Below are 15,945 nucleotides of genomic sequence, written 5' to 3'. Positions count from 1 at the left end.
TGATTATAATTTATTTATAAATTTGGATAAACATTTAATTCGTAAATTAGTTTTTGGTCAACATTAAACGCTTTTAATTAATACGTATCAGTCATTAACTGACCACTGCTAAACATAGGTCGTCCCCTTTTAGGGGTTTTGCCAATAGTTGTCACGATTGGCAGGCGGGTTGGCAGCCGCAAGTAAGGTTTATAAATGATCAACATGAAAAGCCTATATATATAATTTAATTTTGTATGGTATGGTAATCCCGCCTGCGCTAACAGGATACGCTGGCGGTGCACCAGTGAAGGGTGATAGATGAGAATGAAAACAGGCCAGTTAGCCCATCATGATGAATTCATCAGGAATTAACCATGATGGTTTCTAGAGAGAACCGCGAGGAGGTCGACCTGATTGGGTATATTGCTAGCAATGGGATTCTCAGTCTCCATTACTAACAATCCCTTTCCCCCCATTTAATTTTATTGTGTGCATGTTTACATCATCATAGCAGACTTTAACACTGCTGAATATAAGTGTGGGGGGGGGGGGTTGCCAGTAGTTGTTACGATTGGCAGAAGAATTAACAACCACAGTGGGGTTTTGGAGATGTTTTAAGAGGGATGCTACAGCCCATCCCTCGACTTCTCTTAGTCGCCTCTTACGCCGCTTACCGCCGGGACCACACGGCTATAACTAATTGCTATGTACTACAAGTAAAGAATAAAACATTAAATAAATATACAGTAGTTTAATGATACTTTTATGAAGGGGTAAGGTGCGTGGGTGGCAGGTGGTAGGTGGTAGGTGGCAGAGTTCATTATCACTGTGGATGTTAACACGGCTCTCATTAGGGACAAAGTACGCAGCATGTACGTTAACATCGAATAATACGTATATAAAGTCTAATTATGAAATATAATAATAAGTATAATAGATTCGATTCTGCCCGCATTGTACGCCGGTTTCTCTCCCTGGGGCCGTGAACCCCGGCCGACTGTGCTTCTGCCGGGGGTTAGTTTGCCATCTCCTCTCCTTAAGAGGGGAGATGTGTATTTTCTAAAAAAAAAATTTAATATATAGTGTAATTATGAATACAAAAATTTATTCAACACAGGCATAAAACTCGACAAATTATATATGGTAACAGGTATAAAAATTAATAAAATAATATGCACATATTTTTTGAAAAAAACAGAATGTACTTGTACAAGTACTTAAACACTTTTTCACTTTTTAACCAAGTTTAAAGACAAGGAGGTTCTCAATTCTTTTTTTTTATACAACTTAGAATGGCAAACAAGCTGATGGCTCATCTGATGGAAAGTAGTAACCATCGCCTATAGACACGAGCAGTACCATGGACATAACAGAGTATACTGTTTCGCCCATGATACCCCCTATGCGATGCCATTCTTGAGGACTCAGGTGTTATTCCTCTGTACTCAGTAAATTCACGCCATATCCCACCCTTCAAACCGAAACACAGCCAATGCAAACACAACTGCTTTACGGTTGAAACACGAATGAAACAGAGGTACCCAAGCAATCGACTTTTGTACAAATTGGACAAATTTTTCTACGTCCATTTTGTTTTATCCAATAATTTGTCAAATTTCCCAAATAGAAAATCTTTACCTATAATTGCGAAAAAAACTCATTCTGGCAACACTAGACGACACGCGCTTGTCAGGAGCGCGTGCTTTCGTTTGAGTAGGCCTGCCCGAGCATAAAGCTTGTATAACACGATTACACAAACAGTAGTGTTATTCGGTAAGCATCACTTCGAAACTCGATAGCTGAATCCGGAGTGAAATTATATCATGGCATTCTGTAAAACTCGATTGCGACTGCAGCGCCACAACGATGAGTACGGTGGCGGGATTAAACATTCAAAAGTGATATTTTGACGTTTGGTGCAGTGTATTGACATTCTGTAAGGGAATTTCCCACTCACTTCGATACTCACTTCACCCAAGACACACGATTCCATTTGTCAAATATAAAGTTCCTACGGAGTGATCGAGATTTTATAAAAATATTATAAATTGTATTTAAACATAAGTTTTTTGGTTGCCTAATACATTAAAATGGCTAGATTATTTGTGTTATTGAGTTTATTAGAAGAAGCGAACTCTTTAGATTTATATAACAGCCGACGTCAAGCTCAACAAATTCGTGCAATGCGATTGTTTAATAGAAATAAGGATTATGTGAATGTGTACAGACTTTCAGAGGAATTAATAAATCAATTAGAAGAAGATATTAAGTTTTTCATTAGGAAACCACAACGTCGCCACCGAGGGTTATCCGTTAGAATCAAGGTAAGATCCAGCTATCTATCTATTAGGTGCCTAATTTAAATAACTTGAATAGTCATTTAATTAGGTACTATGTTATGCTACCACTTATTTTCCGTACAATCAAGTAATAATATATATATATATATATATATATATTATATATCTCTTTTCAGTTATTGTGCACATTGTCGTTCTTGGCGAGTGGCAGTTATCAAAGGATAATAGGGCAAAATATAAATACTTTTTTGTCCCAACCGTCTGCATCTCGCTGCATTTGCGAGGTAGTGGAGACATTAAATCATCCAACTATTATAAGCAAATATATAAAATTCCCACAGAATGCAGAGGAGAGGCTGGCATTAAAAGAACGGTTTTTAATATACAAATACTTTTGATAAAATAATATTTAATTCATAATCTATAACTATAAATAATATTGACTGTCTTTTATAATATCGAAGTTTATAATATATTTTAATTTGACGAATTTTTATAATTTTACTTCTTTGTCTGTTTTGTTAGGTAGGTAATATTTTTTTATTACATAAAAAATATTTTGTATAATTTTAGATTTTATAAAAAGTTCAAGATTCCTGGAGTAATCGGGTGTGTGGATGGGACTTTTGTGACAATAGTTAGACCCACAGAAAATGAAGAGCGCTATTATTGTCGTAAAGGCAATCATGCTAGGAATGTTCAATTGGTATGAAAAATATTAAGGTAAGTATATATTAAGGTAACAGTAAGGTACATTACCTGAATAACTTATTACATACATTGACATGTCGTCATAGTGACATTTTGACATTTTTTGATACTAATAGTTTTATTAGTGATTTTTATTTGACAAAAGATACAATGTATCTTTCTAAATCATCTAAAAATAAAATAGCCACTTTAGTGGCTTATAATATTGACTACATGAACAGTTTACATGGTAAACTTAAACATAAAAATGCTGACATAACAGATAATTCTATTAATATTTGTGACATAAGTACTATGACTGCAGATTTAAACTGCTCACAAAGACAAAGGGAAAGCAATCAGAATTAATAATTGTTCATCAGAACATACAAAGTTTTCCCGGCAGCGAGTTAATTATACAATTATTTTTAGAAAAGTATAATATTGATATTGTCTGTTTCACAGAACATTGGCTTAAAGAAAGCAATATGATGTTCAATTTAAATAATTATAACGTTGTCAGCTGCTTCAATAGAAAGTCAGTTAACAGAGGCGGGTCTATGATAATTGCAAGAAATAATATTAAAGTAAAGGAACGTGCTGACATTGTTAGACTTTCTATTGAGTGTTGTATAGAATTATCTTGTATAGAACTAGAAAATTATATCCTTATATGTGTGTACAGGCCTCCTAATAGTGATTACAATGTTTTTGAAGGGGTGATGGAGGATATTTTAAAAAAGTATTTAATAGTATTAAAAAAATTATTGTATGTGGAGATTTTAACGTTGATATTCTTTGTAACACACCCACATGTACAAAAATTATTAGTTTATTTCAGTCATTTGATTTATGTCATGTCTTTCATGAACCCACTCGTGTAACTGCCACGTCTGCTACTTGTCTTGACAATGTTTTTTGTAACTGCGAGTATACAGAAAAATTCATAATAAATAAACTTCCTTCAGATCACTGTGGTCAAGTTGTTAAGTTTAGCAGTCAAATCAATAAAGTCAACAATAATAAAAAATCAAAAAGACAAATAAACGTTTACAATATTAATAAATACAAAAGCGCGATTAAAAATAAATTGGATTTGCTGTTACAATCTAGTAATAATCCTGATTATCTTTACACCAAGCTAATTAATATTTTATCCGGAGAATATGAACAATTTTTCAAGAAAAAAGAAGTTCATGTTAAATCTAAATTCACGGAATGGGCAACAGTAGGAATACTTAAAAGTAGAAATATTTTGTTTGATTTATACGATCAAAAAAAATATCGATTTGATGACAAATTCACCACTTATGTAAAAAATTATTCTAAAATTTTTAAAAAAGTTTGTATTATGGCTAAGTCTAATTATTTTAATAAACAAATTAAGCACACTGACAAAATTAAAACCATCTGGAGCATTATAAATAAAGAAACTGGAAGATCTAAAATAGCCTGTAATCAATTTACATTAAATTATGATAATAAATTAATAACAACAACAAAAGATGTAGTTAATATTTTTGAAGATTTTTTTGCTAATATTCCGATTGATATTACATCTTCTCTGGACTCATCTCAATCTCGAGCAAAAAAATTACTAGAGACTAATATCGGTTGTTGTTCTTTAAGATTTAAATTTTCACATGTTAGCCCCTTTCATATCATAAAAATATTCAAACAGCTAAATTTAAAAAATACGGAAGACCTTTGGGGCATGTCTGTAAAAGTAGTTAGTTCTTTCATAGATATTGTTGCTCCATATCTAGCCACTATTTTTAATAAATGTATTGATAATGGCGTTTTTCCACATTTAATGAAATTTAGCAAATTAATCCCACTATTTAAATCAGGAGATAAATTTGAGCCAGGGAACTATAGACCTATATCTATTTTGCCAGTTCTAAGTAAGGTGTTTGAAAAGATAATGTTAAATCAAATGTTACATCACTTCAGGGTTAACGGACTGCTTCACAGTCAGCAATATGGTTTCACCGCCGGCAAGTCTACCACTGACGCAGGTGTTGCGCTAATGACACATATTTTCGAATCTTGGGAGAGGTCACAGATGCACTCGGAGTTTTTTGTGACCTATCAAAGGCATTTGATTGTGTGGATCATAAAACGCTTTTGTACAAGCTCGAACATTATGGTATAAGAGATAATGATCTAAAATTAATGAGAACTTATTTAGAGGATAGGGTTCAAACTGTAGATATTGACGGTGTAAAATCTAAGGGAGCTAATATTAAGATGGGCGTTCCACAAGGGTCAATCTTAGGCCCCTTTCTCTTTTTAATCTACATAAATGACCTTCCCTTTATGGTAGAGAAAATTGCAGATATAGTGCTGTTTGCGGATGATACTTCGTTAGTGTTTAAAATTGGACGTCAAAGTAATCAATTAGACGATGTAAATTGTGCTATGTCTGCAATATTAAATTGGTTTACATGTAATAACCTATTATTAAATTCCAGCAAAACAAAGTGTATAAAATTTACACTTCCTAATGTAAGACTAATAAATACACAGTTATTGCTTAATGACGAAATAGTAAATTTTGTTAATGATACAGTTTTTTTAGGTATAACAGTGGACTCGAAATTACAATGGGGGCCCCATATTTCAAAATTGGCCAGTAGACTCAGTTCTGCTGCATATGCAATTAGAAGAATTAGGCAATTAACAGACGTGGCGACGGCTAAACTTGTATATTTTAGTTATTTCCATAGCATAATGTCTTATGGCATACTGCTGTGGGGTAAAGCAGCCGATATAAATACTATATTTGTTTTACAAAAGAGAGCCATACGTTCTATTTATGGTATGGGTTCGAGAGAGTCATTACGTCAGTGCTTTAAAGACTCAAATATCCTCACAGTTACTTCACAATACATTTATGAAAATATTATGTATACACGGAAGAACTTAGCGAGTTTTAAAAAACTCAAAGACTGTACAAGTAGAAACTTACGCAATATAAATAAGCTTATTTTACCTAAATGCCGTCTGCACAAAATCAGTAATTCATTCTATGGTAATTGCATAAGATTTTATAATAAACTGCCGGAATCTGCATTAAATCTGACAGAGAGGCAATTCAAATCTTATATTAAACAATTTTTATGTAAGAAAGCCTATTACAGGATAGACGAATTCATAGATGACAACATATCAAGTAAATAATTAGTTTATTAGCATACAACGTTATAATTTTATTTTCTCATTGCTTTCTTGATTTAATTGATTAATTTTAGAAATATGAAAGCGTAGCGGTTTTTTGTATTAATTGCCGCATGCATTCTTATGTAAAATGTGAATACTATAACTATCAGATGGCAATTGTGAGTAGCTTTGACGTGGTCTAGTGTTTTGAGTAGTCATGCTCACTAAAATGTCCAGACTTGTGGCGGCGTGGTGGGGCGGGTCATTGGGCTCCCTAAAATATGGTCGAGCGCAGTGATGGCTGGCTCATCCGTCATACTCGTGAACGGGTGCTGCTTGTAGGGACTGGTCTGCTCTAATCACTATGACTGATTTCCTCTTATTAATTGTTTAACCAGTTGGTTATGTATTCAATTTTTTTTTTATTTTTGAGTATTTAATTGAATTAGTGCTAATTGGTGGTTTGTATTCACACAATTAAACTTAAAAATGTAAAATAATAATAAAATTATTTAAAAGAGCATCACGCAAGTTTCTTGCTCGTTCTTCTTGTGATGAGACAGCTTTCCGAACGAGCGGTAAATTAAAAAAAATGTAATGACTTTTCAAAAGTGCTTCAATGTAAGTTTATTTGAATAAATGATTTCTATTCTATTCTATTCTATTCTATTAAGTTATTCCTAAGTTAATCTAATTTAGAAACATCGTAACATTTGTTCTAAATTAAGTGAATTTATATAATTCTGGGAAACATGGGAAATAATAAGAGACTTAAAAACAGATATTAATTATATACTATTATTTTTTTTTTTTTTTTTTTTTTTTTTTTTTTTTTATAGAACTTAGAATGGCAAACAAGCTGACGGCCCACCTGATGGAAAGTGGTAACCGTCGCCTATAGACATGAGCAGTACCATGGACATAACAGAGTATACTGTTTCGCCCATGATACCCCCCATGCGTTGCCATTCCTGAGGACTCAGGTGTTATTCCTCTGTACCCAGTAAATTCACGCCATATCCCACCCTTCAAACCGAAACACAGCCATGCAAACACAACTGCTTCACGGTTGAAACACGAATGGGACAGAGGTACCCAAGCAATCGACTTTTGTACAAAGTCTCCCTCTGGTATTGATAGCTTAGATATCAGAATGTCATTTATAATGATATATACGCCAACGAAGTGGTCGGCAGTCGCTAGTAAGTATAATAATTATATCTAGATTTTTATCTTTCAGTACACAGATGCGGATCTCAATATAATACATGTAGATGCTACTTATGGTGGCGCCACACACGACAGTTTTATCTTTAATAATAGTGATATAAAAAACCATTTAGAAGAATTGGTAGGTGCTGGTGAAACTGTATATTTACTTGGTGAGGTCAATTAATTAAAGTTGATTCTAACTTCCGCCTATATGACCTAAAGATTTGACTTAACCGGTGTTAATGTTTGTTGTAGGAGATTCAGGATATGCTCAGCGGTCTTATTTGATGACTCCTATTCCTAACGCTGTTGAGGGTACACCTGAAGAATATTACAATAAACTACACGCAACAGCACGTAACACAGTTGAACGAACTATTGGTAGACTTAAGGGACGTTTTAGATGTTTACTTGTGCACCGCGTTCTACATTACCATCCTGATACAGCCGGAAAAATAGTGATAGCATGTTGTGTCCTGCACAACATTTGCAATAGAGCTGGTTTACCTGCACCGACTCTAGATAGTCATGATGAGGAGGAAGAAGCAAATTTTCGTGCAATTGCACGCGTCTCAGCGGGTCGTCAGTTGCCATTGACCCACTCTCAGAGCGAGTTGGCAATGGGTCAATCAAGCAGAGATATGCTAGTTAATCAGTTATGGCGTTCTCGTAGGGAGTAAATACATATATTTACTATAACAAACATTTTGTCACAAAACAATAAAAATAAAAGACCTTGTTTTTCTCAACATTTTATTTTTTTAATGCTTCGGCTAACAATTTTAATCCCTCCCCTACAGCCAGCAATCCCTGGCTAACCTCATGACTCCTATCTTGGTCTCGCTGCAAGAATTCCCTCATTAGTCTAGCCATATTTTCTGATACAGCTACACTTCTGCTATCTATTTCTAACCGCTGCTCCTCCACTCTCAGGAAGCGATCAGTGAGGCTAGTAAGCTGTGACCGCCTCTGAGAAGGTGGAGACGCAGGTATCAATCGCCGCCTACGGCGTGGAGCTGTAAAAGAATAGTAATTATGAAATTCTTACTGCCGAACTTACAACATAGGGAATTTTTATGCTACAATATATAAATTATCATATATGCACATTTCATTTAATATAAATATAGAACAAAAATATAAGAATGATTTCACAAGACTATTTGTAATCTATATAAGATATTTTTTAGCATTATAGACTAGTTTCAAAAATTTAAATAATAGTCTCGCAATGATTCTGTAATGACTTTGATAGTCCAACAGTCGGGTTAGTTATACGGTAAAACAAAGCATAACAATTATGGCCTTAGAAATAACAATGTAAGAGGAGTAACATGGACATCACAGGACATTGTGTGATGGTTGCTACTCACATCAATAAGATAGATCATCGGCTCATTCACTTAGATATATAACATTTTCTGTAAATATAAAAATACATTAAATTGTGTGTATACTCACTTCATTTTTGCTTCCACTTCTTTCGAAACACAAATGTTGAATGCACTAAACTTACTGATACTCAACATGTTAATTTTTTGTGTTCAATAGGTACCCATGTGTATCGCAAGATCGTAAAACCACTTAGTCCTCTCCACTTAAAGTTCTTGTTCTTGGAATCACAACACAAAGTTTACCAAACAAAACAAATTTTTTACATGGACGCAAAGGAATGTTGGCTATACTGACAAGAAATTATAAATTGTTTTAAATTGGTATAGCTATCGCTTAATTTGTATAATTAAATAGACTAAATAATCTCAAACATAAGTAAAGCCAATAATACACTCATTAGTATATAATTTCTAAAAAAACAAAGGAAATACTTTAAATCGATTATATAGATTAAACATGTCTCACCGAGCACGTATCTAGTTCTCGATAATTCATTTCGAAACTCACTTCACATCGCCTCTGCACTTCAAGTGTAAACAGAATGCCAATCCAAGGTCAAGTGATTTCGCTATCGAAGTGAGAACGGTCACCTGAGTGAGATTCGATATCGAGTTTGCATTTTACAGAATGGCACTGCAGTAAACAGTGGGAGATGAAACGAAACATAAACAATATGCAATAACAAAAGACAAACGGGGCCAGCGGCGGTTTGGAACCGCTGACGCGGGTCCGACTGGACACACACACAGACACACGTGTACGTACAGATATTAGTACAAACACTAGGTACAGGTTACAGTCAAATACATAGTTGTTTGAGGTTATCTTTAGTTACTAACGTATTTGCTATACACATACAACATATGGACTATTAATACTGCAATATGGATTTAAATTACCTTAAATATTTACTTATTTTTAAAAGTATACTGCCATTGTGTACATTCGTCGAACACATTTATAATGCAGCGATGAACTAATGAGACATTGTCGTTATTCGCCAACAAACTATACCAGAGGGAGACTTTGTACAAACGTCGATTGCTTGGGTACCTCTGTCCTATTCGTGTTTCAACCGTGAAGCAGTTGTGTTTGCATAGCTGTGTTTCGGTTTGAAGGGTGGGATATGGCGTGAATTTACTGGGTACAGAGGAATAACATCTGAGTCCTCAGGAATGGCAACACATGGGGCGTATCATGAGCGAAACAGTATACATTGTTATATCCATGATACTGCTCATGTTTATAGGCGACGGTTATCACTTTCCATCAGGTGGGCCGTCAGCTTGTTTGCCATTCCAAGTTGTATAAAAAAATTGTTATCGATGTATTTCATCACCGGAGAGTTAGTTAAAAATATATTACCCTGTGGTCCCGGCGTAGAATAGGCCGCCTTGTGAGTATCGTAAGAGGCGACTAAGGGAGCTTAATGATCGAGAGAAATGGGCAACAATGTCCCTTTTAAAACAACATAAAAACTCTACTTGGGGCTGCCAACCCGCCTGCCAAGCGCGACAACTATTGGCAAAACCCCCCAAAAGGGGACGACCTATGTTTATCAGCGGTCAGTTAATGTCTGATACGTATTAATTAAAAGTGTTTGATGTTGACCAAAATCTAATTTACGAATTAAATGCTTATCCAAATTTATAAATAAATAAAATATTACTGTATCTGTAAGAGGAAGGCTTGTGGACAGTTAAAGGCTGATGTGGTGATGATGATGATGGTTATCTCTCATGTGACCCTTTGCATTTCAAAATTAAGTTAATTGAGTATAATATTATTTCTCAAACATGCTTGGAAATGTGAGCATTATTTTGACAATCTTCTTCGAGATAAATCAAAATTGCAAAAAAGTAGAAAATCCATATCTGTCGTGTTTTGCGTAAATTATTAAAAAAAATTTAAAAATACAATGACCTTTTTCTTAGAAACATTATGGCGCGTGAAAAATTATTATTATTATTGTTCGTTATTCGTCATTGAACTTAAAAAGTAAAATTGTGTTTTTGATTTCCGCGCATTGTTTTAGAAAAGTACTATACAAGCCTTAGCCACAACTAAGTATTGATGGGCTCAGGTATGTGTGCCTCGGCTACGCCTCGGCCCACATTTGCACATTCTTCCATTAATGCCTCAGTTCCTGGCCGCTGCAGTAATGTACTATACCTACTGATACATACAACTATTTTTTTAATGAATGATAATGGAATGGTGATCTCGCCTGCGCTAACGGTATACGCTGGCGGGGCACCAGTGGCAGATGATAGGTGAGAATGAAAATACTAGTCAGTTAGCTAGCTATCGCGGTGAAAATACCTGGAATTCAGCACGATAGTTTCCAAGGGGGACTTTTCATTTTTCACTTGAACCTTAGAGGTTTTCCGACTTTTGATTTTCTTTTAAAGGACTCGTGAATTAGGACGAACAAAATAAAAAAAAAGCAATCAAATCCATTAAGCCGTTTTTGAGTTTTAGCGTGATTATTATATGGGCAATTGATTTTTATATTTTGTTGTTTTTTATTGTTATGTTATTTAATTTTTATTGATATATAAAAATTTCAGGTTTTTTAAATATGTTTTGTCGTTTTTTGCGAAAAATGTTCAGTTTTGCTGGTAGGACACTCCTTTCAGAATTTATAATTGATTTCACCAGTAAAATTCTCTTTTGTACAGTACATTTTTCAGCGCCATATAAATTAAAAATAAATATTAATTTAAGCATGCAAGTCAGCATAGTTTTATATCGTCGTAGATGTAATGCTACGCCGTAGGATATGCGCTACGGTTCTGTACTACAACGTAGTTGGTGCTACGCACATATAACTTCAGTCATTATTCTAATATTTTTTCTTTTCATTTAAGAGTTTTCTCTTGTTGGTGCAACTAATTCATGCATCTTCCTCCAGCCAGCTCTATCTCAGGCCATATCCTTTATCTCCCTTTACGACATGACACCTAGTGTTTCCTTTATCTGTCCCATGTAGTTAATCCTCGGTTTTCCTCTTTTCTCTTTTGCCCTCTATCTTTCCTTCTATTATGCTCTTAAAAAAATCGTCATGTCGTATAAGGTGGCCCAGCATTTTGCCTCTTCTATTCTTTATTATTTCAATCAATGTTCTCTTCTTGATTACTCTTTTTAGGACTTCTTCTATGTTAGTTTTTCTGTCCAGCTTATCCTTTCCATTCTCCTCCATGTCCACATTTCTAATATTATAATATATATATATATATATATATATATATATATATATATATATATATATATAATAACGTTTATTTGTGAGCTCTAACCACACTCTCACATATATAATTTTACAAAGAAAAAGTTTCTGCAACAACATTATAGAGAAAATCACTTTTTTTTCTGTTAACTCCTATTTTTGTTTCTCTGTGTACAGCGCCTTGTATCTATATTGTTGCTACTCGTGAAACCTATTAGTGGCTTATTTTGTTATCCTAAAACTGTATCTATTTGCTGTAGTGTAGCCCTGGTTTTCCTATGAATAAATAAATAAATACATAAATAAATAAAACTATACATATATACACCGCAGCAATACAAACAGGCCATAACTCGGTAGAGCTATTGAGTTGTGGCCATTGTACGTTATGTATACAGTATTGGACAAAACACTGTTTTTTCTAATTAATATCGCGGACAAAGCCGCATGTAATAACTAGTATTGTATAATCGATACAAGCAACAGTAACTTGCTGAGAAACAGATGTACATATAAATGCACGTTCGTGCACCTTATGCACAGTTAGAGCAGCCGTAGAGATCGCGGGCAAACAGTAGGGGCCGTTAAAGTTACCGTAACGCTGTAACCGCGGGGTTGCGAGTCATTTATTCATAACTACCGCCTCGCCGGATGTTCGCTCACGACGGTTATCGCTCCGGGCTTCCGGTCGACTCGTTCTCTATTCAACACAACGCTCTCCGCGATCAAACATTCAATCCCCTCCCGCGGGACCGCGGGATCGAAACCGTAGCTAAAATTAACTTGTTCTTAAAGGTAAATGTATAATCATCTATAGTCGTTGACGACCTTTTTTTTTATACAACTTAGAATGGCAAACAAGCTGACGGCCCACCTAATGGAAAGTGGTAACCAGACGGTCTACAAGTAAACCGTTGGGCAAACAGAGAAATACGTAGGCGGTGCATTATATTGCAAGATATTGCATTTATTAAGTTTACAAGATGTCCATTATGTTTCGCCACATCAAATGGCATGCAAATATTAATCATTGAATTTACATATAGTTATTTAATATATTAAATTATTTATTAATGAAATAATATATTATATGAAATTATATAAAATATGAAAATCATATTTCAATAATTATAAAGTGACTGAAACATTTCAAAGCGGGCTTTTTTTTATACAACTTAGAATGGCAAACAAGCTGACGGCCCACCTGATGGAATGTGGTAACCGTCGCCTATAGACAATTTGTAGTAAATTGCCATGTGTCTAATAATACTATTAATATCACAAAATAAATAAATATAATAAATGTGAAAGTTTGTAACGATGGATGGATGAATGAATAGATTTTTCACGCAAAAACTATTGAACCGATTTGAATAAAATTTGCTACACGATAGGTTATATCCTAACTTAGCACATAGCATACTTTATATGTAAAATTACACTGGCGGAGCCGCGGGATACAACTAGTCATAGATAAAAATGTTTTTCAAAAACAGAGCAAAATCTTTTTTAAAAAAAAAAAACTTTCTTAAAAAGCCGGCAACATACCTGCAATGCCTCTGGTGTTGCGGGGAATCATGGGCGGCGGTAGTCATTTACCATCAGGAGAGCCGCATGAACGTTTGCCCCTGTCTTATAAAAAAAAAGCTTTTAATGCCTTAATCATAAGACCATTATCAGGTAAATAGAATAAAGAGCGTTCTCTAAAATTAGTACCGTGAGTAGGGGGGGACGCGGCGAAGTTGGACCCTGTTAGAATTCCAAGTAGCTCTGCGCCCACCTTCATTATGTTAACTTGCCATCTCTTATCTCTACTGCCGCGGAATTGTTCCCACTTCTTTCACACAAAGTCGTATTTGATCTTATTATTATAAGGATAAAACGGGAGTGTTTGTTGCGATATTTAGTTTTTTTTTTTTTATTTGTACAATTTAGAATGGCATTAAAGCTAGCAGTTCATTTGATGGAAAGTGTTAAGTATCGTCTAGACATGTACAGCTAGATCTATGGCCATCACAGGGTACTGTTTTGAAAGATATATTACTCTGTCACGGAATTCATAATGATATTTAATACATGGACGAACCATAGACAAATATTAAAATTATTTTTTAAGCGAGGGAAAAGCCGTTTGAAATAAAAACCAATGAAACGTTTAATATCACATTAACTTTCTGCTGTAGATTTCTGCTTAAGATTGTCATCGTTGTTTAATAAGTATAAGTATATTACATATAATGATATGTAAATTTTGTAGATACATACTATTGTTGTTCAGATTTCTATTTTGCATTACTGCTGCCCACTAACTACTTCCTATGCCCCCTTTGTTTGAGTAGACTGGAAGAGATCTTGTTACATCTTTGTTTACATTATTCTGTTATTATTAGAAATAATGTATTGTTATTATTTATTATTACTGTATGTTTTAGTGTAATAAAGAAATATATATATATATATATATATATATATATATATATATATATATATGATTATGCTTGTCTATTACTGATCTGACTAGAAAAAGAAAAAAAAATTACTGATCGTAGACGTCAACGAACAAAACAACACCCGCATCCTAGCATATATACTATTTTAAGTAACTATGTATTTGAGGCAACCATATAATTTTCTTTCATTTATTAATTGAAATATGTATACATACATAAACTGTACACATATACACGTCAATAATACTTGTTTATTTGTTAGTATGCGTAACATGTTACCGTAGTAAGTATGTAAGTAAATTACTGCCAGCAGACGCAGTGGAATTTTTCAATTGTACATTGCGCGGTCCGCAGCGACACTACCACAGTACACACGACGCACCAAATGCATTCCTCTTCAGTATAATTTGATATTGTCTTGTATTTACTATAAACAAGCATTAAGCTTAACTCTCTGACTGCGTATTTCTTTTTTACAACAATAAAACACATCGCTTTGACAACAAATAGCAGTACGAGTATTTAGCCATCTAGCGAGATTCTTAAAAACTATATTAGTGTACCAAAACAAAAATCGCAGGATAGTAACGTCGATAAACATAAAAAATGCGAGCACGTCGAATCGAAATGGCGGGATGCGTAAAATTAAACTAGTGGATACTGCACGCGGAAATTACGGAATGGTCGATCAGAGGCTTAATAGTTTAAGATTTTTTTTAGACAACTTAGAATGGCAAACAAGCTGACGGCCCACCTGATGGAAAGTGGTAACCGTCGCCTATAGACATGAGCAGTACCATGGACTTAACAGAGTATACTGTTTTGCCCACGATACCCCTCATGCGTTGCTATTCCTGAGGACTCAGGTGTTATCACTCTGTACCCTGTAAATTCACGCCATATCCCACCCTTCAAACCGAAACACAGCCATGCAAACACAACTGCTTCACGGTTGAAACACGAATGGGACAGAGGTACCCAAGCAATCGACTTTTGTACAAAGTCTCCCTCTGGTAAAAGTGCAACCGAATCGAGAACCTCTTTTTTGAAGTCTGTTTTTAAAAGTGTACCAAATGACGATTAGTCAAGTTATCAAGAGGTAAATAAAAAACCAAACAAATACACTTTCAAATTCACAATATTAATGTTGATACGTATTCAAAGGCTCAACTGGCAAAACAAGATCTACAGAGCATCACGCGGTCTATTTTAAACCACAATCAAATATTTATCAAGTCCTTTTTGTCCCTTCGTAAAACCTAAATTTTAACAAACGAAGCCTACATTTTAACGAGCGAGAGAATGGGTTTCCTGTAGGTTATATTAAAATTAAGGATTGTTTTTTAAAATAACGAATTTAATATGTAAAAGATGTTTGAGGAGTTTGAGAGTATATATATATATTTCGTAGTATCGCTTTTTGTACCTTTTTTTACCAGAGAGACACTTTGTACAAAAGTCGATTGCTTGGGTATTCGTGTTTCAACCGTGAAGCAGTTGTGTTTGCATGGCTGTGTTTCGGTTT

The 15,945-nt window shown here is 34.4% G+C and overlaps 2 protein-coding genes across 2 annotated transcripts in view; both read left to right on the top strand.

Moving 5' to 3' along the window:
• LOC113522711 (serine/threonine-protein kinase SMG1) overlaps positions 1–15,945 on the top strand; it is a 214,717-nt gene that overhangs the window by 178,597 nt on the left and 20,175 nt on the right. The gene's annotated exons all lie outside the window — the stretch shown is intronic.
• LOC113513669 (putative nuclease HARBI1) lies at positions 1,702–8,097 on the top strand. Its single transcript, XM_052902994.1, has 5 exons — positions 1,702–2,306; positions 2,459–2,655; positions 2,856–2,988; positions 7,375–7,516; positions 7,602–8,097. The coding sequence occupies exons 1-5, from the start codon at positions 2,073–2,075 to the stop codon at positions 8,024–8,026; spliced, it is 1,131 nt and encodes a 376-aa protein (XP_052758954.1). The 5' UTR covers positions 1,702–2,072; the 3' UTR covers positions 8,027–8,097.

This window comes from Galleria mellonella, unplaced genomic scaffold (assembly GCF_026898425.1).
Source record: "Galleria mellonella isolate WM207_F2 unplaced genomic scaffold, CSIRO_AGI_GalMel_v1 utg99, whole genome shotgun sequence".
Taxonomy (NCBI): domain Eukaryota; kingdom Metazoa; phylum Arthropoda; class Insecta; order Lepidoptera; family Pyralidae; genus Galleria; species Galleria mellonella.
The sequence above is the reverse complement of the archived record's forward strand: the minus strand, read 5'-3'. Positions and strand labels throughout refer to the sequence as shown.

Coding starts and splice junctions, on each gene's coding strand:
- LOC113513669 (XM_052902994.1), top strand. CDS start 2,073: ATGGCTAGATTATTTGTGTTATTGAGTTTATTAGAAGAAGCGAACTCT. Junction 2,307..2,458: donor GGTTATCCGTTAGAATCAAG/GTAAGATCCAGC, acceptor ATCTCTTTTCAG/TTATTGTGCACATTGTCGTT. Junction 2,989..7,374: donor ATGCTAGGAATGTTCAATTG/GTATGAAAAATA, acceptor TTTATCTTTCAG/TACACAGATGCGGATCTCAA.